A 26522-nucleotide genomic window follows, 5' to 3' on the forward strand; every position below is an offset into this window, starting at 1 on the left:
TTGTCAGTTTCAGCAAATAAAAAAAGTGACTCTGCTGATTATTTTATGCTCAGGCTCTTTACAATATTAGCTTACACAAAATATCAGCTTTAACAAAATTGGGGCTGCATTACAAATGTTACAGGCTATATTTTATCCTAAAGTAACTTGGAGTATCTAGGTTTTTGTTGTTGTTTTGTTTTGTTTAGACTGCGTCTCACTCCACTGCCCAGGCTGGAGTGCAGTGGTGCAATCATGGCTCACCACAGCCTCGACCTCCCAGGCTCAGGTGGTCCTCCCACCTGTGCCTCCTGAGTAGCTGAGCCTACAGGTGTGTGCCACCATGCCCAGCTAATTTCTGTATTTTTTTGCAGAGATGGGGGTTTCTCACATTGCCCTGGCTGGTCTTGAATTCTAGACTCAAGCAATCTATCTGCTTTGGCCTCCCAAAGTGCTGGGATTACAGGTGTGAGCCACTGTCCATGGCCAGAGTATCTGTGTTAATTCTTTCCGGCCATTATTGGAAAACTATGATCTCAAAGTGATTGAGTAGATGGCATTAGAGTCATCCAAGATTTCACCCACCATTTCCAATTTGTTTTATAGATTCCCTTTCATTAATAACTCAGTTCATCTTCCCTTCACTATTTACACTCCTCAGCCTTGTTTTTGGTTCTCATTCTTTGATTATTACTGCAAAACTACCCCTAAGTTTCTCACTTCCAAACTGGTCCTTATGTAATCCATCCCTTTACTATTGCTAGAATAGTTTTTCTAAAACATAAACCAGATCATATTAACTGCCCTCTTAAAGCTATTTAGTGATTCTCCAGATCTTTTATAACAAAGTCAATTATTCATAAGTTCAAAAATATTTTTATGCCTTTAGCATAGTCCAGGAACATGAAGTGGAGCCCAGGTGCCAAATCCAAATGCTTTAGTCAGCATATGGTTTCACCAAGATATGGTTTCTCAAAATACCTCCAGCCACATTTCTTCTCAGCCTTCACTCATGTGAACCAGTATGTAATTTGATGAATGTGGGATGAGTAAGATCCACGTACAAACTGAGGCTTACTGGTAGTCCAAATCATTAACATGCTAGGGAAAATTGTACATGAACTTCTGCATTATAATGACATCCTTCTCCTATTTATCAATCCTCATGAGCTAATTTACATTGCAAAAACCCATGCTGGCAGCAGGATATACAGTATCTTCTGTTTCTTGCAGTGTGATGGATTAGAGCCCTGGAACAACTCTCCTGCTGAGAATCACCAAAAATGTTGGAAGAAATTTTGAAGAAGCTTTGTAGAGGTTAAAGAAAAAAAAGCTAGAATTAAAGAAAACTGTTAAAACGCAACTGCTATACAAACAAAAATAGAAAGCAAACTTTAAATCATCAGAAGAAAATTCAATCTACCCAGTAGAAAACAAGAAAGGAAAAAATGAGAGTACAGTACCTATGTAATCTGTCCTATGATTAACTCAATTTTCTCTGCAAAAAAAAAAAAAAAAAAAAAAACTTCCATCAACAAACTCTTGTAAAGGAATTTCTAAGGAAAAAAGAAAAATTATCCTAAATGGAATAGCTGAGACGTAAGGAAAAATGCTCAGTAAAAGAAATAATAAATGTGTGGTAAATACAATCACTGACCATATATAATAATATGTATAATGGGCCGGGTGCACTGGCTCACACCTGTAATCCCAACACTATGGGAAGCCGAAGTGGGCGGGTCACAAGGTCAAGAGATTCAGATAACCTTGGCCAACATGGTGAAATCCCGTCTCTACTAAAAGTACAAAACCTAGCCGGATGTGGTGGTGCTCACCGGTAGTCCCAGCTTCTCCGGAGGCTGAGGCAGAAGAATCCCTTGAACCCGGGAGGCAGAGACTGCAGCAAGCTGAGACTGCACCACCACACTCCGGCCTGGTTACAGAGCGAGACTCCTTCTCAAAAAACAAAACAAAACAAAATAATATGTACAATAATAGCACCTCATTTATGCAGTTACACAAAGACAGAATATTCTAAAGAAGAGGTCCTACCTGTATTTTCCCTTGTAGCTGTGAAGTGTTTAATATTTTCTAAGTCCTTAACATGTTAGTGAAGGAGTTAAACACATACCACTCTAGCATATTGACTATTTTGAGTGAAACACACTTGAAAAACAGCAGGTGCAAGATCATTCTGATCTTCCATTTCTTAAAAGTAGAAGATGAAACTCCCATGTTGTAAGATGCCCTCCCTATGCTAGAAGGAAAGCAATATTCTTATCATTAAGGACGGGAAGTTGAGACCAAGAGAATTCTGTACAGACCTTGTTAAAATAACTCATCTTTTCAGCCTTTCCATATATTTAGTTACTTTTTAACAACTTACTATTCTTTGTGCAACTCAGTATATGAGAAATTGATTCTAATTGCTTATTTAGGTCTTCATTTCCATTTAATTCCAATTTAAATAAATTTGTATGCTTTTCTCTTGTTAAACTGTCTTATATCAACTTAATTCTCAGACCCAGCTTGGGGGAAAAAAAAAAAACTACAGGGGAAGAGGTAAAGTTTTACCTCCCCTAAACTAGGCACTTTCCAAGCCAGGTACTGTAAGAGACACAAATCACTAAAACTAGGACATGATCTCTACTCCAGAGGGCATGACACAGATTATAATATAGTGTGGTAGGTGCTGTAATAGACACTGAAAGAAATAAATACCCTGCACTCTCACACACATTTCAGACTATTTAAGAATACATACTTAAAAGACAGGCACAAAAATACACCTAAAACATTATAAGTATACTTTTCTTGGGGTAGAATATAATTTTTTCCCTTATTTATACTTGTATACATTTCTCAAATTTTCCATAATGTCATATTAATTTCTAGAATTAGGAAAAACATTTTAAAATTACATGTTCACAAAAGGAAAAACTATCTTGTTTGAGTGAGAGCTCTTTAAACTAATGTCTAAGCTGTTCATTTTTCTTTTCATAACCATGAGACAATGCTTCTCTTCCCTCTGTTAGGTTACAAATATAGTTTGTATAATTTTCCACCTAAAAAGAAAATAACACATTTTCTTACTTTTAGTCCATGGCTCATATTTTAATCCATATTAAAAATCCAGGAAGCGAAAGAGCAATGAAGAGATCACCATTCTATCATGACTATAATCTGAGAAATCAACAGAAAACTCAGCTTTCCTCAAGTGTTGGTATCTGGCCCTAAACTTCCTTCTAGCTGTCTTACATTATCATACATTATGTTTCCCATAGGTATGATGATACATAACCACAAATTTCTGGAACAGTCCCAATCTCTAATATTTTTTTCTATCATACCAGGTTTCAAATCAAGTCTTCCTATCTGTGATTTAGGAAATATGGTCATGATATCCATGAACAGAGAAAAATCTACATAAGGTTTATAATGCTATGTTAAAACTGATGGCTAAGATGATTAAAATGTTAACAGGAGATTACATTTAAACAAATTGTTGGGTATTCTTTGAAAATAGTTTCCAGTTGATATAACAGCTTCACAAAGTTACTTTTATATGAATAACAACAAGTGGAAAGCTAATTAGATGCTCCAGGCACTGTATGAAGGACATGAAGCTAATCATATGCTCTAGGCACTATATCAAATATCTAATTGTCATCACAACCACAGAGGACTATTATTCTCCCACTTTGGAGGTGAGGAAGTAGGCTTAGAGAGGCTAAGAGACTTGCCTTATCCCATAGGGAATAAGGGGAGGAGCTAGAATTCATAGTCTGATAGGTCGAAACCAGAGACTGACTGACGGACTTACTATGCCAAAGTGCTTAGATGTAGACTACCAAAATAAATGAATTCCATTTTGGTAAATTCTTTGGAAGCCTATTGAGAAACTCCTCAAAATATGTACAAAAAGTTGAATAGTATAGAAGGAACATAGGAATCACAGTCCAACTTTATCACTTCCTAGTAAGCTTTAGTTTCCTCTTTAAAAGGGCAGGAACAATATCCATTTCTAATGATAATAGCTATAATTTATTGAAATACTTGCTAGGTGCCAAGTATGTTTGAAATTTATACACACTGTATAAATTATACACACTGTATAAATCTCACAAATGCCTTTGAAGACGCTATTAACATCTCCATCTTACAGACAGAAATTTCAAGACCAAAACAGTTGAGTAACTTGCCCATGGTTACACAGAAAGATAATGCTAAAGGCAATTTTTTACCCCCATCTGTCTAATGTTAAATTTCACACTCTTTGATATTATACTGCTTTTCATTCTAAAGGAGCTGCATTCTTCTTTAGAATTTGGAAATTGGACTGTCCTTTAAGAATGAAATTGAAAAATATTACCCGTGTGAGCTGAGATGTGAAAACATAGCAGAGTGATTCCCAGGCAACCTGAGATAATTAATTAGTTCATTTAAAGAAAGTATGTAGAAAGTATGTTGATCAGTATCGGAAACATCCAAAAGGGTAACAATAGGGTCAAAAAATAGCTTTATCTACTCATCTAAGCACTAGGTGCCTAGGATATGAAGTCCAGAAATGAGGGTAGATACAGAGAGCCCTATTGTGGAAGCCTGGCTATCTCAGCCAAGGCCATAAAAATTTAGACTCATTTGTTCACCAAGTAAACATCTAATTAAAAGTTGGCTTCCCACATAATGTGCCTGTAAAAGAATACATCAGCCACCAAAAATACATGTTTAGTTCCTCTGGCAATTATATTTCTTATTGTCAATTAATAAGGACGTGTCTCATCTCTATGAGTTTGGTTAATACAAGCCCACCTCTGAGAAGCAGATCCGCTGATACTATGCCAACATTAGTTTCTAAGCCTTTAAAGAAAAGAATCACCTAGAAGGTCAGTTCCTGAAAGAAGGATGAGTTTACCAAGATAATATAAGCTACCTGGAGCAGTCCTGTTTAGACGTTCAACCAGTCATCAGTGGGCAACATCTTATACATGTATTACTACTGGAAAACAACACAGATTGTTGCCGTGTTTCATTAAACAACAACAAAAAAGTCTACATGTGGGTGTTTTTCAAACTACAGAGTTGATAGTCAAACATTAGTTTTTAATACATCAATTTAATGAAAGGCAATGAACAAAATCGCAGCTGTCTGTAAAACTCTATGTTATTAGTTCTTACTTCTTTTGCTTCTTCCATGTGCTTCACTATAAGCTCTTCTATATTTCTGGTAGCAGTCCTCAGCCCGTCTTTACTGTGCTGGTTGGAATAAGCACCAACAGAGTTGTTGTTCTTTAGCAGCAAGGGGGTTGATGTCTTCTTTTTCAAGATGGTGAAGTATGTCTTCTAATTGAGCTCTTCCCTTGATAAAAGACATAAGCATATGTGTATATATACACACATACATACATACATACATACATACATACCCATGACTGAGGATGCAAGATATCTATGTTGCTGCCACCTTAGGCTTCTCATTAGAGTACTAGTATTTAGGGTACTAGTAACAGAACGCTAGTAAGTCACCTAATTCTTCACCACACTTATGTATGTGGATGTGTGTATATATATATATATATATATATATATATATATATATATATCTCGGAAGATCCAAGATATTTCTAAAGAACAAAATATAGCTGGTAATGCACATACAAAGCAGCTATGTAAGGAAAATTGAAAGCAGAAATAAAGAAATTTAAGTATACATGACTAGAGTCAGACTCTCTACAATGTTTATTTTCGTTTTCTTATTGTTACCCAGTTATGAGCACTTAAATGAAACAGCTGATAATACCAAAAAATTAAAGCTTTGAACAACTGTATATCTTCTAAAATAACAAATGACATGATATATTTAAAGAAAATTATGTACAAGAGTGTTTGAAAAAAAAAAAGCTTTGTCTGTTCCGAAGTTTGCAACTTAGTAATGTGAAGTCTCAGCCGGGCGTGGTGGCTCACGCCTATAATCCCAGCACAGCACTTTGGGAGGCCGAGGCGGGTGGATCACGAGGTCAAGAGATCAAGACCATCCTGGTCAACATGCTGAAACTTTGTCTCTACTAAAAATACAAAAATAAGCTGGGCATGGTGGCGCACGCCTGTAGTCCCAGCTACTCGGGAGGCTGAGGCAGGAGAATTGTTTGAACCCAGGAAGCAGAGGTTGCAGTGAGCCAAGATCACGCCATTGCATTCCAGCCTGGGTAACAAGAGCGAAACTGTCTCAAAAAAATAAATAAATAAAATAATAATAATAATAATAACAATAATAATGTGAAGTCTCCCAAAGGGCTGTTTCTTTTTTAAAGTCCAAAGAAGTCTTTGTTTCTCTTATTGCAAATTTAGAAATAAAAGGACTCCTCTGGAAGCTATAAAGGCCCCTAATTCTGTACTATCAATATTTATTTTACTCACAGAATACGTCTTATAATTTATGCTGACTTCTTAGTCATTCAGTTCTCTTCTGCAACTTCTTTAAGCTTGCTATCAATATTGTCTTTAAATTTTTTAGGACAAGCAATCATGACATAACAGTTTGTGCTACGACAGTATGTGAAAGATAAGTATCCGCTGATTGATGAAGCGGTATCTGCATCACCAGAACCACTAACTTTTTTTTTGTTTGTTTTTGAGTCTTGATCTGTCATTCAGACTGGAGCACAGTGGTATGATCTCGTCTCACTGCAACCTCTACCTCCTGTGTTCAAACGATTCTCCCGTCTCAGCCTCCCGAGTAGCTGCGATTACAGGCATGCACCACCACACCTGGCTAATTTTTGTATTTTTAGTAGAGATGAGGTTTCACCATGTTGGCCAGGAGTTCATGTCTCAAACTCCTGACCTCAAGTGATTAGATCACTAACTATGAATAAGACTTGCTGTTCTAATCAAACACAACTTTTAACCAAGTTAATCCTACCCAAATTGCAGTGACAGACATAACTGTTATTGTACTTCAGTCCACATATACTATTTTGCTTTTTAAAAGTAAAACCATGTTTTTATTATTTTTCTCCTTGATCACTAAGTTTTCTAGAGTCTTGCCATTTCCACATCAACAGTATTTATAGACAATACATGGTTTTAATTATCAGCTGATACTCTTACTGATGAAAAAGAACCCAAGACTTTTTCATCCTGCACCTCTGTGGGTCCTCCTCAGAATATATAACTAAACATTTTCTTTTGTCCCCCCACTTCCTTCACCTGGTTCCCACTCATATTCTCCCCCTTCTCCCCACAAGGTTTCCGAGCATCAGACAGTTAACTTGTGGTTTTAGTCCTGGGTAGCAGAGAATCCAAGATACTAAGAATACATAGCATCCTATGAGGACTATTTGGCAATATGGAAAAATGCTTATGTGATAATGCTAACAGATAAAGCAGAATGTAAAAGTATTATTATAACTAGACACACAAAGACTGGAAGAAAATACCTCAAAGTGCTAAAAGCCATTGTGATAAACTAATGAGGTTGTAATTAGAAAATAAATCCTTAAATTATTATAAGTCCTGTACTGTGGGTTGCTTGCCCAAACAGCATAATCCCTATGCTGTAGGGGTGGAACAGAGGAGCCTTAGGTTGCAGGAAGTTGAAAGGAAAAAAGGATTGGGGATATTGGAAAATGCCTTTGGATCTGATCCTTGCTGATCAGGAGGACAGTGTAAGCTTCAGGTTAATACCCAAGGGCACAAATCACTCAAGCTCCTTCACTTGACCATCCTTCCAATGCCAGTGATCTTTATTCACCATTTTATTTAACCGCCCATCCTCATGGCTACACCAGAGTCCTGATCACAACCTGAACTAATGTCGAAACCCTGCCATCCTAAACTCCATGTGTCTCTGTCTGACTAACACCTTCCATGCATCTTGCTCCTCTTTTTCTTAATTGTTGCAATATATATATAACCTAAAATTTACCATTTTAACCATTTTTAACTGTTAGAATTCCGTGGCATGAAGTATAATCACAATGTTGTCTAACCATCACTATCGTTTCCAGAAATGTTTCATTATCCCAAACACAAACTCTATACCCATCAAACAATAACTTCTCATTCCCCTCTTCCTGAGCCCCTGGGAATCTCTATTGTATTTTCTGTCTCTATAAGCCTGCCTATTTTGTATAACCCACAGAAGTGGAATCATACAATATTTGCCCTTTTGTATTGGCTTATTTCACAAAGCATAATGTCTTCAAGGTTCATCCATGCTGTATTACTAGTCAGAATTTCAGGATTTCATCTCCTTTTAAGATGGAATAATATTCCATTGTACGTACATATCACATTTCACTTATACATTCACCTGTTGGTGGGCACTGGGGTTGTTTCCACCTTTCAACTATTGTGAATGATGCTGCTGCGAATAGTGGTGTAAAAGTATCTGAGTCCCTGCTTTCAATTCTTTGGGCTACATATGAAGGAGTGAAATTGGTAGATATATAATTCTATGTTTAACTTCTTTTTTTGAGGAACTGTCATATCATGTTCTACTGTAGCTGTACCATTTTACATTCCTACCAGCAATGCAAAAGGTCCTAATATCTTACATCCTTGTCAACACTTACTTTGGGTTACTTTTTTTTTTCTTTCAAAAAAAGTTGCCATCCTATTGGGTGTGAAGCAGTTGCTTTCTTAAAGTAATTCTACAATTACAGTGAGACCTCCAGTCTCTGGACCATTACATCCTCTCTCAAACTATCAGATACTCTTTGACTTCGTTTGCCCCTCAAGCCTAAACCCAACTGGGGATCATTTTAATACTTCACCAACATCTCCAGTTATCTTACAACCCTTTATCCCGCCTTCCTTCCAAATCTGAGCCCTGGAAAAGTTCATGGATTTGACTATTTTCCCACTACTTTAGGTTTCTGAGTGCTGGTAAAGAATGAAATCAAACAAGCATGCAAACTTGAACAATTACAAATTCATGGCCTCTGGTCTGAGCCAAGCTTCTCAATCACTGGGTCATTTACGAGTTGCTAGTTTCTACTGCCATTTTTTCACTCAGCAACTATTCAAAACTTTCACCTTTCCCATCAAACTGAAAATCTCACCTCTCCCCTCACTCTTGACAAATGACCTTATCTTCCAGGGAACTAGTAAAACTAAGGTCATCATAAAGCTGTCAGCTGCTTCTCCTCACCAACATACCAACCTTCATCTTTAACCATCCTGTCCTCTTTCTCTTCTCAGTAAGACCTTCCCATCCTCCTGATCAAGGTTAATCCCTTTACCTATATTCTAGGCCCCATCCCATACTGCTTCCCTAAGGAAGCATTTTCTTTTCTGTGTTCCTTATTTCCTTCTCTACTGATCTCTTGCCCTCAGCTCAAGAGGTCTCCAATCTTAAAGATATAAAAAAATAACCTTCTTTTGGCCCCACCATATACCTCTCTAGCTACTGTCCTCTTTTGGACAATTTGTCTCTCACACTCCTATATTTTGGCTTCTGTGTTTGGCTTCCACACTCCCACACTTACTGCATTTTGCCTTCTGTCCTTACCATTGTACTCAAATTATCAGTCAACAATGAACTCAAAATGCCACATCCATAGTTCACTACAGCTTCAAACTCCTGGGCTCTAGTGATCCTCCCACCTCAGCCTCCTGAAGAACTAGGACTACAGGAGTGTACCACATGCCCATCTTATTTTTTAAATTATTTTTTTGTAGAGACAAGGGTCTTGATATGTTGCCCAGGTTGGAACTGAACATCTGCATTCAAGTGATCCTCCCATTTCAGCTTCTCAAAGTGCTGGGATTACAGGCATGAGCCACTGTGTCTGGCCCTGTTTTTGTTTGTTTCAACATACGATCTCTTTGCCATACCTCTTCACTCCTTCTCTGAAAGTTTTTTTCTGTTCTGTGATGTCACTTTCTCCTGTTTTGGCCGCTACATCTCTAGCCTTTCCTTCTCGGTATTCTTCCTTGGTTCCTCCTCTTCTATCCCTTCAAATGCTGCCATTTCTACGAACATTGCCTTTAGCTCTCTGCCCTTCTCACTACCATGTGATTAACAGCTTGGGCGCAGGAGTCTAACTTGGCTCAAACCTTGGCTTTGCTACTTGGTAATGCTGTAATAGTAATGCCTACCACACTGGGTTGTTTGGAAGATTAAACAAGAATCTCTCTCTACTATGCTCCAGATCAATCTAGAAGTGGCAAGAAACCGAAACACACTGAAGCTGGAACAAATACAGGTGAGTGTGGCAGAGACTGCCGATGGCCTTTAATATTCACTATTCCCTTCTTCCACAGAAATAAGACATTAAGTTTTTTTGACTGATCACAAGGCTGACTTCCTTACTGAAAGATACAGGTGACCAAGTTCTGACCAATGGGTGTAAATGGAACTATGTGCTGCTTCCAGAAACTATCCTTTAGGAACATGATGCCCCGTTTTCTTGCTCCTTCCTCCTTTCTACTAGCTGGGATTCAGACAAGATAGCTGAAGCTTGGGCAGCCATCCTGGACACCATAGCTGGAAACCACATGCTATAACATCAGGAGAGAAGAAACCTGGGTCTCTGCCCATTTCAAGGTGCTGCTCTACCCAATGTAGATTGCTTTCTTCTTGACTTTTATGTGGGAGGAATAAATTTCTTTCTTTTTCAATGCATTATTATTTTGGGCTTTCTGTCCCTCACACACCAGCCAATCCCAACTACTATATGAGGGTTATTGAGTGGAAGAGGTACAAGGACACATGCTGGAAACTAAATATGGCTACACAGAAACTGGATATGGAACTACACAACCATCAACAGTCTCTCCTGACCCAGGAGGTCTTTTGTCTCTGAGCTTCCCTGTCAGTTTACTCTTCTTGCTCCTCTACAGAGATGAACTTCATCTGCTTGCTCATCAGCAAGACTGAAAACAGCTATTCAAGTCCGTAGCCTATGTAACTTTTTAGATTAAGCCATTTCTATCTTAGTATCTCTTAGTTCAAATTTTTGAGAGAGACAATTGGTTGTGCCCCCTTCTCCAAAGTTACCTGTATTTTCCCCATTCAGTCAGTTGTACATGGAATGGGTTGGAAGTAGGGGTACAAATATGGCCCCTGAGGGTCTACTCTTCAAACAAGATTTGCCAGAGAGATGCAAGTTCCAGAAAAGAAGTTATAAGCGAGGAGGGCAATATGAGTCTACTGTTTAAGACCAATAATGCGTGTCCAGTTGGCTAGTGAACAACTCAGCTTGAATAATCTATTCATCTTTCCCTCCTCCTAATGTATTTTGTAGTTAAAGTCACTATCAACATAGTTTTCCAAGCCAGAAACCTAGGAGTCATCTTTGATCCTCCTTCCTATTCCTACTCTGGTATGCAACCAGTTACTGAATTTGCAGTAGTTATTTTATCATTTTCTAATTCATCCTCTCCATGTCTAGGGTTACCACCTTAGTTTAGGCTTGACTCACTATTTGCTCAGTTTAGTGTAACAACATCCTTAACTGATGTTCCTGCTGCCAGGCTGGCCCCCATCCAATCTGTCCTCAGCAAAACTCCAGGCTGATCTTCCCAAATGCAAATTACTTGCTGCTTAACCACCTCCTTACTTTCAGGTAGAGTTGAAACCCCTTAGCTTGGGACCAGAGATTCTTCACAATCTGGTTCCTGCCAGTCTCTCTAGCCTTGCCTTCTGCTACTCTTTGACATTAGCCATTCATGTCAGTATATTTATTGGTCCCCATCATGCTGCTTATATTTCCACAATTTTTGACATTCAGGTCACTCTGCCTGGAATGGTGCTATGAGATCCCCAAACATTTTCCCAGTGGATGTATTGAGACCTGATGATTAATTTTTAAATTCTAGTAAACCAGATCTTGAGATTATATAATTGAATTATAAATGCTCTGACATTTAAACTGTACCTAAAATTGCCACACAACAAAGTAAATGAGAATACTGTTCTTGGCCAGGCGCGGTGGCTCCTGCCTGTAATCTCAGCACTTTGGGAGGCTGAGACAGGCGGATCACCTGTGTTAGGAGTTCGAGACAAGCCTGTCCAACACGGTGAAACCTCATCTCTACTAAAAATACAAAAATTAGCTGGGCGTGGTGGCATGTGCCTATAATCCCAGCAACTTGAGAGGCTGGGGCAGGAGAACTGCTGGTACCGGGGAAGCAGAAGCTACAGTGAGCCGACATCTTGCCCCTGTAATCCAGCCTGGGTGACACAGCAAGAATCTCTCAACAACAGCAACAAAAGAATACTATTCTGTCCAAAGTAGATACTAAGTAAATGCTCATTAAATCTCTTAAAAATCCACTCTCTCGGAAAAAGTGCATCCTGAAGTGGTTTTAGGCCTCCAAAAACTTCTAGATGTAAAGAACAAGGTGGTAAAGCTGTCAAAGCAAACTGAGACAGAGACAAAGAATTTTAAACGAGAAGAGGGCAAGAAGAATGCATGCAATCTACTCGGTTTTTCTCCTAGTAGGTACTCTCCAACTGCATTGCAGGGGTCAGGACCCTATCTTATGCTATAGCACATCTGCCTCTGAGCAAAGGATGAGCTTTGGATTCCAAGGTCTTTGAGTGACACTGGGGAACAAAGCATATAGCACAGCCACAAAAACAGAAATATCCAGTCAGGTGACTTTTCACTCTAATCATTTTTTCTTCTATTTTCCATTCCTTTCACACAAATATAATTTAAAACTCACAGACATCTTAAATACAATACATATTATGTACAGTTTTTCAATTCTCAAAATTAGTACACTTTTTTCAAAAGTTGAAAAGTGTAGCAATGTGAAAAATGTTTAAAATATAAAATTAAGTGAAAAAGAAAGGTAAAATACATAACTATGTAAAAGTGTACACATCTGAGCAAGACTGACACAGAACAAAAAAATAAATTGTTGATATGTTAGGACAGAGTTTCTCAACCTTGGCACTATTGACATTCTGAGCTGTTATGGAGGCAGCTCTGTGCATAATAGGATGTGGAGCAGCATACCTGGTCTCTACCAACTAGAGGCCAGTAGAACATCCCCAGTTGTGGCAACTAAAAATGTTTTCATACATTGCCAAATGTCTCAAAGGGGGCAAAACACCCCTTCCCCAGGTTTAAAACTGTGTTAGAATGACAGGATTCTTTTTTTTTTTTTAAAGACAGGATCTCACTCTGTTGCCCAGGTTGGAGTACAGTGGTGCTATCATAGCTCACTACAGCCTTGACCTCCCAGGCTCAAGTGATCCTCCTACCTCAGCCTCCAGAGTAGCCAGGACTACAGGAGTACTCCACCATGCCTGGCTTATTTTTTGCATTTTTTGTAGAGACAGGTTTTTGCCACGTTTGCCCAGGTTAAACATTTTTTAAATTTGTGACTTAGCCGGGCGCGGTGGCTCAAGCCTGTAATCCCAGCACTTTGGGAGGCCGAGGCGGGTGGATCATGAGGTCAAGAGATCAAGAACATCCTGGTCAACATGGTGAAACCCCGTCTCTACTAAAAATACAAAAAATGAGCTGGGCATGGTGGTGCGTGCCTGTAATCCCAGCTACTCAGGAGGCTGAGGCAGGAGAATTGCCTGAACCCAGGAGGCGGAGGTTGCGGTGAGCCGAGATCGCGCCATTGCACTCCAGCCTGGGTAACAAGAGTGAAACTCCATCTCAAAAAAACAAAAAAAAACAAAAAAATTTGTGACTTGCCATAATAATGTTTATTCAATAAATATATATTAGAAGAGGAAAGGAAAGCCCCTTACAATATAGCATCTAACATTCTCTTTTATCAAGAGTTAGAGTTTATCCAGTTCCAATTTAATGTCCAAGATTGAAAAGGCTGCAGAACCTGTTTTTGTTTTCCTATCTATTCTAGAAGAGAAAGCTGAATTTCTCAGTATTTAAAAACTTGACCTGGCTCACATCACAAACAACTGCTTCGGTTGGCCTGAGAAGTCAAAATATCCAAATCATTATGGCCCCAAATAGCTGTTTAAAATGTCTATGTTCTCCATATCCTCAAAATAGGTTTACTTTTAAAACTGAATACTGAAGAAGAAATAGTAAGATTCAACAAGGAACGCATATTGTAAGACAAATTAAGTCAAGCTGTCCAAGTTAAAATAAAATTGCACTGGATCTAAATTAATCTTATGCCATATTTACGGCCCTCTGTTCCAGCCTTTTTAGAACTATTGTGTCTGCTCCCTTGCCAAAAATATTTATTTTCAATCACTCCGTATTGTTTTTGTTTCTTGGCTTACATCACAAAGAATGTTTTCTGATTCAGAAACTGACAGGAAAAAGAAGGCACAAGTACTATTTCAATTATCTCCTCTCCAGAAAATTATATTATATCCCCAATGTTGGGTTCATATGGGCTTAAAGGTGAAATCCTGTCTTACATGATCATTTTGAATGCGCTTTTCACATTGATAAACACATCAACAAAACTTAATTAAACAAGGAACAACCTTAGTTCGTTATATAAGCCTGAAATAGGTCCAACGCTGCAATTTTGATTTTTTTTTCCATTTTCAAAACGCACTCGGCTTGCCGTATTTAATGTTTATATTTACCAATGTGCACTTCTCCTAGTCTCTACCCAAGACTGAAAGTTTGCCATAGTGCAAAGAAAGACAGAAAATCTTCCCAATGACTGCAGAGCTGGAGAATGCGAAATACTTAGGAACACAAAGCATTGCGGCAGGAAAGCAGAAGGAGGTGGTCTGTAGATGACAGGGGTGGTGGAGACGAATGGACATTCAATAATGTGCAGCGTGAACAGGGAAAGGTTAAAATGGCTGTGAAATAAGCAGGATGAGAAAACTGGTGCTTGGAATGATGAGAGAAGTGGAAAAGGTTGTAGCTTGAAAGGCAGAAGGTAACTGACTTCATAACCTCTGATGTTGAGGATACAAAAGGCCTCCAAATCTTCATCGGGATTCAATGTTCTGCATGATGAACATCGGCCAAAAAATCAGAAACAGCAGTTCTTTATTCGCGGGCCTAACGTAGGGGAAACTGCGCCTCTGTGGACTTTGTAGTGGCCTGGACCTTCTGGCGCCGTCAGGGGCGCGTCTCGAGACCTCACCTTTAAGCGAGAAAAGGAACGCCGACCTACCTCGCTGAGGGTGTTCTAAGCCCGCTCTAATAAACAGCGGCAGCCTAATACTAAATGCTTGTGGCAGCTGGTTCCGGGGAAACGGGCGAATCCTACCTCAGGCGGAATCACTCAAACCCGGGACTAGACATGCCGGGCCAGTAGGGGATCCCCTTCTGTAGTTTCGGGCCATACTGGGGAGAGAAAAGGAAAAGGCCCAGAATGCGGAAAAGAGGGGAGGATGGGTGCTTTCCTCCGCAGGAACCTCAGGAACCAAGTCGGAAATTTTCCTGCGGAGGGTGCCGCGAGGGTCCCGGGGTCGCTTGGTCCCTAGGCGCTCAGCGACAAGGCGCAGTTGCTGGCGGAGACCCGGACGTCATGGCAACCACGCTAGCCGCAGAGACGCAAAGGCGTCCTTCCGGCGGGAACCATAGAGACGACGCACGCCACTAGCGCCAGAGACTGTGCTTCTTGAGGAGACTGTTGTTACGGCTCACACCATTGGCATTCGGGCCAGGGGCGGAGTTGTCCCGGCCGTATCGATAGTACGACTCATTCCATTGGCTTTGGAGACAGCTGTAACCATGGTAACGTCATGTCACGCGTTTGCGATTTAGCAAATGCATTTTGTCTTGGGGCATTCTAGTTCTGGAAGAGCTTCCCGCCAGGCCTCAGCTAGAGCCCCAGCCTAGTAACCTTGGATTTTTTTTTTTCCTGTAAATGCCTTCATTCTTAAAGGGGCAGGGAGTGCTAGGTCAAGAGTTCTGAATTTTAGGCCTAGAGCGTGTCACTAGCCATGTGGGGCATGCAAGATAAATCACAAGTTTTGGACCCAGCTTATTATTGTTAAAAGGAAGAAACTGGGCTTGACTAGAATTATCCCTAAGGCTGAAGCCCTTCAGAAGTCCTACCACTGAAAATTGAACCTTATCTCCCCCACTTATGTAATGCAAAATAAAAACTTAGGACACAAAATTTAACATACTCAATTTACATCATCTTTTTAGATACTCTTATTGAAATTCTTATCAAAGCTCAATTTTACTTATGTTTTGGAGGCCCTTGCTTTGCTAGTATTCCAAACACACTTCTTGGTCTTATTCTAGTTCCCCAAGAGGATACTTTTCCAAATCTGTGCTGGTTCTACATGCATTATTTGGACATATCTTACTCTTTACATAAGTGTCTCAACCTCTCCTTCTGGCACTGGACCTCTTGCAAGTGTTTTTTCTGAACTAAAATTGCTCACCATCACCACCTGTAGCTCACTTAACTCCTGTTTATCAGTTTAAGTATCACCTACTTAGGGAAACATTCCTTGATCCTCCATCCAAAATCAGGTTCCTACTTACCCTCATTGACTCATGTTCCTTTTCTCTATACACTTCCATTTGCTGTTAAAACACATACACTCTCATACACTCTCACTCTCTGCCCTCCACTACCCTGGAATTTTTACTTGTGTAAATAATCTTTTTAAGTACTCTGAATATAAATTAAACTGAAGCAGAAAACACTAAATAATTTCATGTAGAACACTGGTTGTTTTTAAGCGTTAACAAGAGAAGATGTAAAATGGTTCCCAAAGGAAGTAATAATTATGGTAAAAACAAACAGGATCACTTCTACTTTTAGCCCCACATATCCCCATTGTACATCCAAAGATGATGAGTCATCATCCACATGAAGCTCTAAATGCAGAGAACATATTCTACTTCTTGCCCTTCAGTACCGCAGCCACTGCTGACAGAGCCTGTTGCTTTTGGGGTTTTGCAAATTGGTCCTGAAGTTCATTTAAAATCTTTGTCAAAGAATCCTGGGTATGATAGTTAAGACCTTGTATCTGTGAAAAATAAAATATTTAGCCAGGCATGATGGCAGACACCTGCAGTCTCAGCTACTCAGAAGGCTGTGGCAGGAGTGCTCGAGCCCAGGAGTTCAAGGTTACAGTGAACTATGATTGGGCCACTGCACTCCAACGTGGTGACAAAGCAAGACCTTGTCTCTAAGGGGAAAAAAAAGTATTTTTCCAAAGGGACTGCTGCAGTTATTTCTCCTCTGCTCCAGGTCACGCTTCCTGATTAATGAAGTATTTCAGTCTATCTTAGAATTTCTTATCAAATCTTCTCAATTAAATTTATTGTACTTCTATTATCAGAGAGACACATGGGCGATCCTTCCCTACTCCATGAAACACCATGAATTGTACTTTAAGTCAAATATTTATGTGAAACACAGTACCTGCTTCTACCTTACTCATTAATGCTAATTTTTCAAATTGCACCCTGGACTATCCTAGAGATCATTTAGGGAATTTTTTTGCACTACACTACTTGTGCACTCCCAACCCAAAATCCAGGACAGCAAGAGAAGTACTGAAAGTTTTTCAAAGAGTCTCAAGGATTCAAAGATTAGGTAGGCTACTGGTGTAACACTGCTTTGTTAAGTGAGAAAAACACTAACTGCAACCATTTAGTCCGTGTGAAGCAAGTGCTAGGCACCCAGACTGATGCTTTCTGTTCACGATTTCATTTAATTCTCACAATAAATGGCATTACTTTGCAGAGATTATCCCCATTTTATGCATGTGGACACTGAGATTAAGTCAAATGCCTAAGTTTATAAAACGAATAGGTGGCACAGCTGGCTAAGTTGACTCCTAGCCCACACTGTAATGCCTCCCTCAGGACAGAGGTCACCAAGTGACCCCTGCCTGGTAACAGGTAGAAGGCCATGTTAAGTTAAGCTGAAGAGTAGTCCTAAAATACTTGAAATGTAAACTGTTACCCAAATGTGAGGTAAATCTAGAATAAGAAGCAAAAAGCTCACCATTGTCTATCTTCAGGGAGGTATCTTCTCCTACTCCTATGCTTCATCAATTTCCAAAAAAACAACATCCTTTCCATTGAGTCAGCTTTTGGACACTTTATTGCACTTAATTTTTTATACATCCATTTCCCAAACAAGACATGTTTATTCATCTTTTTAATCCTCATGGCTCAGCACAGGGCCTGACACACAGTAGGCACTCAACAAATATTTTATCTCCAAAGCATGGCCATTCATGCATCCATAATCCTCTTTTTACAGTATAAAGACAGACGATATTCAGGCCCCCATGTATATTTTAAGGAATATGTAATTCCCAATAAGCTCTTCTTTTTAAAGGTGAGAAACAGTTCTAGTGTTCAATTTCAAAATCAAGATGACAGTCAGGTGAGTGTATCAGGTGTCCTCATTAAAAGACAAATACCAAACCTTATTTGCCTGCACACCACTGCCTTTTCCCTTTTCATTTTATCTATCCATATGAAAGCAAAGGTTTTATCATAGTTTTCACCATCTGTAAGAGCCCTGAACAATTTTTGATCCCGTAAGGGCTTTTTACTTCAGTTTTTGTCACCTATAAAAGCTGTATGTCGAGACTGAAGATTATCGACTATCTTCTCTTCTATCTCTATGCCTTTTTCTATTTCTTCCTCTGATAGCAGTAACTTGGTTTCCGAATCTTTGGTTACAATAAACACAAAGGACTGTCGTGACTCAAGGATATTAGCCACAACCACTTGATGCTGATAAATTTCCAAAGCCTTCCGAGCTCGATTAATTACAATGGAGGGGTCAGTCTCCAACTTAAAGGAAATTATAAACGCTTTGGGAGCCCAATCTTTAACCAAAGGAGAAAGCATTTTTGGCACCATCTTCATTGTTATCTGTATTGGAAAAAGAAAAGCTTAATAAGCAAACAATGGTCATTACCTACCAGGTCAATCTCATGGGAAACTATGGAAACGAAGGAATCAAATTTAAGTGGGATTTCTCAATTGTCAAACTTTTCAATTAAATGCTGTTTTAAAAGCCTGTGGGGGAGGGGGCACAGTGGCTTGGCCTGTAATCCCAGCACTTTGGAAGGCCAAGGTGGGTGGATCTCTTGAGCCCAGTTCAAGGCCAGCCTGGGGAACATGGCAAAACCGTGTCTCTACAAAAAATTAAAAAAACTAGCCAAGCATGGTGGCACCCACCTGTAGTCCCAGCTACTAAGGAGGCTGAGATGGGAGAATCACTTGAGCCTGGGAGGCTGAGGCTGCAGTGAGCTGTGATTGTGCCACTGCACTTCAGCCTGGGCAACAGAGTGACACTTTGTCTCAAACAAACAAACAAAAAAATCCTTGGCTCTGTAGAGTTCACAGTGATGCCTAAATTCAAGGCTCTATACATATTCTGGAGCAAACCACATCTTCTGAATAAGCCCTGCTCTGCTCTGCTACCCTTATCACCATTAGTATTTTCGCAAGCATGCCCCTTTATTTTTGAACCAAACCCTCAAATAAACAAATAATCTGTTCATACAAATGTTACTTTGGCAGAAACCAATAAAAATTGGTTTGTTTTTTTGAGACCAAGTTTCACTCTTGTTGCCCAGGCTGGAGTGCAATGGTGCAATCTTGTGTCACTACAACCTCCACCTCCCGGGTTCAAGCAATTCTCCAACCTCAGCCTCCTGGGTAGCTGGGATTACAGGTATGTGCCACCACACCTGGCTGATTTTGTATTTTTAGTAGAGCCAGGGTTTCTCCATGTTGGTCAGGCTGGTCCCGAAGTCCCAACTTCAGGTGACCTGCCTACCTCAGCCTCCCAAAGTGCTGGGATAACAGGTGTGAGTCACAGCGCCCAGCCTACAGTTGGGTTTTTAAACCTCTCAGCCTAAAATATTTCTTGCACTGGCAGAATGGCTATTAGATTCCATTTTTAAATTGTCACTTGTAACACAATTTAGCAGTGAGGAAACCGATTTTATTTTCACTTGACCAAAACTCCTACTACCTCATCCCCAGTCCCTTCTCAGGGTAATGTTGAGTTGTTTTGTTACTTTCAAGGCAGAACTGCTACTTGGGAGGCTGAGCCAAGAGAATCACTTGAACCCGGGAGGTGGAGGTTGAAGTGTGCTGAGATTACGCCACTGAACTCTAGCCCAGGTGACAGAGGGAGACTCTGTCTCAAAAAAAAAAAAAAAAGATAGAACTAAAAAATATGAGATAAACTAAAGATCCCAGAGATTAAAAAGTGTGAAATCACTAAGTTAATCATCAGGATTTCCCCTAAAGAAAAGCTGTTAGTAAATGTGACAGGGATCATATACCACTTTATTTTTCTCTATAGCATTTATCACTACCAAACGAGGTATGTATTTGACTTACTTATTGTCTCCTCTGCAAAGGAAGCAACACAAGGGCAGGGTATGTTTCTTTTCACTGCTTTCATCTCCAAGTCCTACAGTAGTGTAGGACCCCAATAAATTATTCTACAAAGTCGGCAAATGCCCCACAGGTAGAGTTTCTCCTAATACAATCCTACCTGTATCACCCAATAAACGACTAAGAACTCCCGAAGGTTCCAAGAAACCAGATCATCTAAAATCACAACCACATCTACGTTCTCCATATTTCTTCCTTAAACTACAATAGCCCCCAACTAATCTACCCACTCTTTCTCCCTCTCCACTTCATCTTTCATACTGATGCCAGAATGTTGCTCTCAAACAAAAACTTTACCTCATTCTCCTACTTATGTGTCCCTTAGCTCCACAAGAAAAAATCCAAGCTCCTTAAAAAAGGAAAACGAAGTCTTCTACAAAGCAAGCCATCTCTTCAGTCAGCTCTCCAGCCTTACCAAAGCACTTTGGTTCACAACCCGCTACCCACTTCCAAATTCCAACTGCCATACTCTCCACCTGGAATGACATTTCCCACTTTGTACACTCTCTGCTCATCTTTATTTTTTTTTATTTTTTATTTTTGAGAGACGGAGTCTCACTCTCATCGTCACCCAGGCTGGAGTGCAATGGCATGATCTTGGCTCACTGCAAACTCCACCCCCCGGGTTCAAGCGATTCTCCTGCCTCGGCCTCCCCAGTAGCTGGGATTACAGGTGCCCGCCACCACAGCCGGCTACTTTTGTATTTTTTTTTTTTAGTAAAGACGGGGTTTCACCACGTTGGCCATGCTGGTCTTGAACTCCTGATCTCAGGCGCTCCAACCACCTCAGCCTCCTAAAATGTTGGGATTACCGCACCCGGCTCTGCTCATCTTTTAAAACCCAGTTCAAGTCATCTCCTCCAAGAAGCTTCATCGACTCCCCCAGAATTTACTCGCCCCATGGTCTGACTGCACTTTGTACATACCTCCACTAGAGCATTTATCACTCTGTACTGTAATTATGTCTGTGTCCAGCTCCCTCACTAGATTGTGAGGTCCATGAGGGAGGGCGGTGTCTTATTCATCTCTGTATCCCCTGTGCCTAGTGCATACAGATGCAGAAAGGCCATCTCCAGATCAAGAGGAAATTAACCCAAGATTGGTTATATGGGATCAGATCTCTGGAAGAGAAGCGCCCATCACCTGCAGTGGGCCCCCAGATGACTGGATCTTGTGTTCAGGCATTTCAGAGACAGGAACATAGAAATCTGACACGGCCGCAGCCAGGTAAAACATCGCAGAAGGGCCTGCAAAGAGAAGAACAAGGTGTAACAAATCGGAGAGGGATACAGGATCAGCGCCTTTTCAACTCGGATTCCCCAGCTGAGATCCGTGGGTAAGCAGGAGGTAAGGGGACAAGTGGCTGGAGAGAAAGGAGCTGCTTCCAGGCAAAAGGGATACTCCTAGGGCACGCACCTAGCGGATTGAGTGCCTGGGCCGCAGCCTGCAACAGATGCAAATAGTCCGCCAAAGTGGTGAACTCTACCGCCAGGAAGGTGCCTGCAGCCGCAGCCTCCTGATAGCTGCGGAGAGCCTCAGCAAAACCCGGGAGTGCGTTCTCCTCGGCTTCCAGGCTCAGCAAGCCTGAATGGGCTGGCCCTGAAGGCCGCAGAGCCGACAGCCAAGTCTGGGGTGGGAAGCGGTGGGCATAGGGGAAGGCGGAGCGAGCGCGATACAAGAACAGGACCCCGTAGCCGGCGGCTAGGAAGGCCTCAGCCGAGGTTGCACCGCGCCGCCCGCTGCTGAAGTTGTCCAAGAAGCGGACGGGCCGCGCTTCCAGTGGGACCTTGGTGCCGCCAGACGTGACCAACACCACCCGCCGGCCCTGAGCGCCCAGCCCGGCAGCGAAGCGAGCCATAACCTCAGCCCAGCGCGCGGCACCGGCAGGCTGGGGGAACTCGGCTACCAGGTCCATTTCCGCTATCAGCGCCGCAGCGCACTGCGCCTGCGCACGCTCCGCGGCCGCCGCGCCACGCCCCTTCTCCCGTGCCTGGTGCTCGCGCCGCGCGATAGTGAGTGGGCGGTTCACTACCCTTGTTTTGACCCTAGGTCTCGATCTCGCCATGTCTGGAAATGCGCAGTTGTTCTGCCCTAGAGTCCAGCGAACGTGACACTGAAACGAGGGGGATCCCCGGCTGGGTGGGTATCTGGTAGGGTCGAGCTCCTCACGTTCGTTTTCTAGCCCGGGTGAAGAACTGACCATGTTTGACTCTTACCGGTCCCCGTACAGGCTTTCCGGGACACAGATTTCTTGGGAGCTGTTTCTCGGCCTTTGACACCTGGGACTTGTGGGGTTTGTGCCTCTTTTTCTTTCCTTTTTTCCCTTTTGCAGCCTCAACAATAGACCCCAGATGTTAGTCGAGTCACGTCCCGCCGCCTTCTGCCCTTGAAATACTGGCAAGGACGTGGACCCGCGATCGTCACGTGACGCCGGAGTTCGGCGTCTCCTTGCCGGGCAACGGTCTTAGAGGCCGACACCGCTTGCTGTACCATGAATGTGATCTACCCACTGGCGGTGCCAAAGGGGCGCAGGCTCTGCTGTGAGGTGTGCGAAGCCCCAGCCGAGCGGGTGTGCGCGGCCTGTACAGTCACTTATTACTGGTAGGCCCCGAAAGTGGCACCTGCGCGCTTTAACTCCCTCCCTCTCTCCCAGTCCCGGGTCTAGCTTGTGTACTTTGCGTTAGCGGTGGCCCCTGGTTCTGCAAGGGACATCTCAAAACGGCTATAAGACAGGCTTCTAAGACTCCTATGGCCTCGTCTGCCTCATCTCCCATTTACTCATTTGTCACTCATGTTTTCTGAAGGCCTACTATGTGTTACGCATTATTTTAGGTGCAGTTACTCGGGCAGCTCAGTAGATCAGTTCCTTCAAAGATTGAACATTCTAACGTGGGAGACAAATCAGTAAAGAAACAGGCCCTGCGCGGTGATTCACGCCTGTAATCCCAGCACTTTGGGAGGCCGAGGCCTGCGGAGCGCCTGAGGTCAGGAGTTCCAGACAAGCTTGGCCAACATAGTGAAACCCCATCTCTACTAAAAATACAAAAATTAGCAGGGCGTGGTGGTGGGCGCCTGTAATCCCAGCTAGTCGGGAGGCTGAGGCAGGAGAATCACTTGAATCCAGGAGGCAGAGATTGCAGTGAGCCAAGATCACGCCACTAAAAAAAAAAGAAAAGAAATAGAACACAAGGTAATTTCAGGGAGTAATAGATGTCATAATATAAATAAAGGAAATGCGAGGGGAGATTGGGCAGACAGCTTTCCTGAGAGTAGACTACTGATCTGAAGATAAAGTAAGAACATTGCCCATGGAAATGGCTGCGGGAAGAGTAATACAGGGAGGCGCTGGGAAGAAAAGGCTGGTGTGTTTGAGAAATAGAAAGATGGCTAGTAGGTCTGGTGCACAGCTAAAATGGTGAGGGTGTAGGGAGGGTAGCACAAGATAAAGTCAGTTTTCATGGATCCAACATAATATCCCTTGACCTTTGCTTTCGATGAGATAGTATTTGGGGCCTGAAATAAAACAGTTAGGTTGCTGATATCGAGAAACCTAGTTTAGAGCTGAGTGACTTTGTTTCCTAAGTCATAAACCTATATGACAAATGTATCAGTCAGGGTGTGCCAAACTCTGGGACCTCTGAGGATGGAAACATAGTGAATGGGGCAGTATGTGGAAAGCTTTCTCTGTAGAAGAAGCATTTGAGCTGCATTTTGAGAGGGCAGTCAGAACTTGCTGTGTACAGGAATAGTGAAAAAGGGCAGGACATTCCCTGAATCCGGGACTGTTAGGGCAAATGACAAAAGAACAGAGTTTACTAAGAGCTGAGTGGAGAACACAGTGATGGAGCGAGCAGTCAGTGATTTTCAAACTGCAGGCCAAAGCCCTTTAGCAGTTCATGAATAAGTCACAAGCACCGTTTAGAGAAAACAACAAAAAGAACATAGAATGAGTAGAAGATATCAGGTTAATCCTATCTGAATTGTTTCTTGAAACTTTTGTCTTAGCATTTTATGTGGATGTGTGTGTACAGGGAAAATGTATTTCATACTATAGGTTGGGTCAAAATTAGCCAGGCATGGTGGCGCACGCCTGTAATCCCAGCTACTCAGGAGGCTGAGGCAGGAGAATCACTTGAACCCAGGAGGTGAAAGTTGCAGGGAGCTGAGATCGAGCCATTGCATTCCATCTTGGGCAACAACAGCGAAACACTCTCTCAAAAAAAAAATTGAACATCATTGTGAAGTTTAAACCAAGAAGATAAATGTTAGGGCCAGACTGTGCCATGAGATCAAGGGTTTGGAATTTATCCCATGGGAAACCATGGATCGTTTTGAGCTGGCATGCTGTCATTTGTGTTAAGGAAAGAGGATGGGCTGCGGTATGGAGGATAGAGAGGAAGGTAAACACTGACAGCTGCGTAACAGATAAAGAAGCTGTTGCAGTACCTTCTTATACTGGCCTAGGTGTTCCTCCTCAGTGTTTTCAAAACACTTAGTATGTCCCCTATCCTAACATTTAGGTCATGGACTGAAATCATTTATTTCCTTCATTAGGCTGTATGCCCCACAAGGGCAGGAATGGCATCTGTGTTTTCATTGCTGTCTCCTCTTTGGTGGCTTCATTGCGTTTAGAATACAATTAAGAATTTGTAACAGAAACTACAAGGTCCTGGCTATTTCTCTACCTTCATTTCCCATCACACTCACCCATTTTTTTTCTTTGCTGTAGTTATAGAGAACTGAAGTTCTAATTTGCTAAGCCCTTTCTTCCGTCAATTTCTTTTCCCAGACTGTTTTCTCTACCAGGAACCTCCCCTTCAACTACAAACCTTCCTGGCTCCCTTTCATCCTTCAGTTCTCAGTTTAAATGTCATTTCTTCAAAGAGATCTAAACCCAGTCTCAACTCCCCATCATTCTTTTCTGTCTCACAGTACCATTTTTCTTTGCTTTTCCTGTACTTTTATATTTTTGTGTTTGCTTGTCTGATGTCTGTGTCTTTTATTAGACCTTGTGCCCACACATACCAGACATTCAATGAACATCTGTTGAATAAATGAACTTCTGAATGGATAATAAACCCGTTAACTTGGACAAGGAACATGGGGAAAAGATGGTGGGTGTCAGGTTTGAATGTTGGCATAGAGTTTGAGAGGCCTTTGGGTCACCCCTGGAGAGATGGCCAGTAAACAGCTGAGTACAGACCTGGCACCCAGGCTTGGGAAAGAGTCAACCCCCTTTGCCTGATATGAGCACTGACTTTTTCCTTTAAACACCCCTGTCCTCTTTATCCCTCCAGCTGGAAGTAATTCCTTCTTCCTCTGAACTAACTTTACAATACTCTATCTCTCAGATGACTCGTATTTCCCCTCTTCATTTTAGTTGTTGATGAGTGTGTTATTTCAATTTTGTTATGCTCCATTAATGCCAGGTACTATGTTAAATGTGTACAAAGGGACTGTCATACGTATGCTAACTTTTTATCTATGTCTAACCTGTCAAGTGTATGACCCGTAATCTCTAGCAAAGTGTCTTGAAATAGTTGGCACTTGTGCTTTTATTCCTTGGGCAAAAAAATAAAAACATGAAAAAGGAAGAAATAGTTGTCACTAATATCTGATTAATTCATGTATAAATTATCATCTTCTATACCCTTGTCCTCAATTTTTTTCTTTTAATTCGCTTTAAGACTTTCTCCTTTTCTTTTTTGCTTCCTTTTCTCCAGATTTCTATGTCTTTCTGTCTTGGAGATTTCAAGATTTTTTGATAAAACTGAGGTCGTTGTTCTGTAGGTTTTGATGATTGAATGTAAAGCATCTAATACCCTGCCTGGAATCACATTGGCGCACAATAAATATTCTTTTTCATCATCCTAAATTTAAGGAGGAAGAAAGTCAGTTTGAATTTGTGAAAGCTTTTTCTGCAAAAGAATTTTTTTCCTGATTATAAATGCAATTCATGCACACTGCAGAAAACATGAAAATACAAAAAATAAAGAAAAATAATCCTTAATCCCACAACCTAGAGATTAATAACCTGAAATTTTGGTGAATTTCCTTCTGTTCCTTTCTCTGAATACATTCATTTTATATAGTGTATGCAATCTTGTGCATATTGCTTTATATTGGATTATAACCATTCTCAGAGAATAGCACATTTTTATTTACTTAGAGACACAGTAGAACTTTTTTTTTTTTGAGATAGAGTCTCTCTCAAGACACCCAGGC

The 26522-nt window shown here is 41.3% G+C and overlaps 3 protein-coding genes across 12 annotated transcripts in view; 1 reads left to right on the forward strand and 2 right to left on the reverse strand.

Annotated features, from left to right (window-relative positions):
* Positions 1 to 15531, reverse strand: part of CCDC30 (coiled-coil domain containing 30) — a 188876-nt gene extending 173345 nt beyond the window's left edge. For 2 of the 6 annotated variants that reach the window (XM_037743183.1, XM_037743176.1), the window contains exons 1-2: positions 14859 to 15530; positions 1192 to 1286 (exon numbers count right to left, since the gene is read on the reverse strand). The gene's annotated coding sequence lies outside the window, so the exon portion shown is untranslated. Of the gene's footprint in view, positions 1 to 1191; positions 1287 to 14832 lie in introns of all 6 variants that reach the window. The other 4 variants (XM_037743178.1, XM_037743182.1, XM_037743180.1 and 1 more) reach the window with 4 other exon arrangements.
* Positions 5043 to 22608, reverse strand: PPCS (phosphopantothenoylcysteine synthetase). Of its 4 annotated transcripts, none has more exons than XM_017541770.2 (3): positions 21714 to 22472; positions 21441 to 21544; positions 5043 to 5338 (listed from the first exon to the last, which is right to left on the reverse strand). In XM_017541770.2, exons 1-3 carry the CDS (start codon positions 22360 to 22362, stop codon positions 5228 to 5230), a joined length of 864 nt encoding a protein of 287 aa, XP_017397259.2. In that variant the 5' UTR covers positions 22363 to 22472; the 3' UTR covers positions 5043 to 5227. The 4 variants fall into 4 exon arrangements, with proteins under 4 accessions (XP_017397259.2, XP_017397258.2, XP_017397260.1 ...); XM_017541769.2 differs by lacking the exon at positions 5043 to 5338 and adding an exon at positions 17948 to 18755; XM_017541771.2 differs by lacking the exon at positions 5043 to 5338 and adding an exon at positions 17948 to 18755 and having other exon boundaries at positions 22159 to 22263.
* ZMYND12 (zinc finger MYND-type containing 12) overlaps positions 22527 to 26522 on the forward strand; it is a 34016-nt gene continuing 30020 nt past the window's right edge. The window contains exon 1 of one of the 2 annotated variants that reach the window (XM_017541772.1): positions 22527 to 22898. In XM_017541772.1, coding sequence (XP_017397261.1) covers positions 22789 to 22898 — 110 coding nt within the window. In that variant the 5' untranslated portion in view covers positions 22527 to 22788. The remainder of the gene's footprint in view (positions 22899 to 26522) is intronic. The other variant, XM_017541773.2, reaches the window with a different exon arrangement.

The sequence above is a fragment of the Cebus imitator genome, unplaced genomic scaffold (genome assembly GCF_001604975.1).
Source record: "Cebus imitator isolate Cc_AM_T3 unplaced genomic scaffold, Cebus_imitator-1.0 Scaffold136, whole genome shotgun sequence".
NCBI classification, from domain to species: Eukaryota; Metazoa; Chordata; class Mammalia; order Primates; family Cebidae; genus Cebus; species Cebus imitator.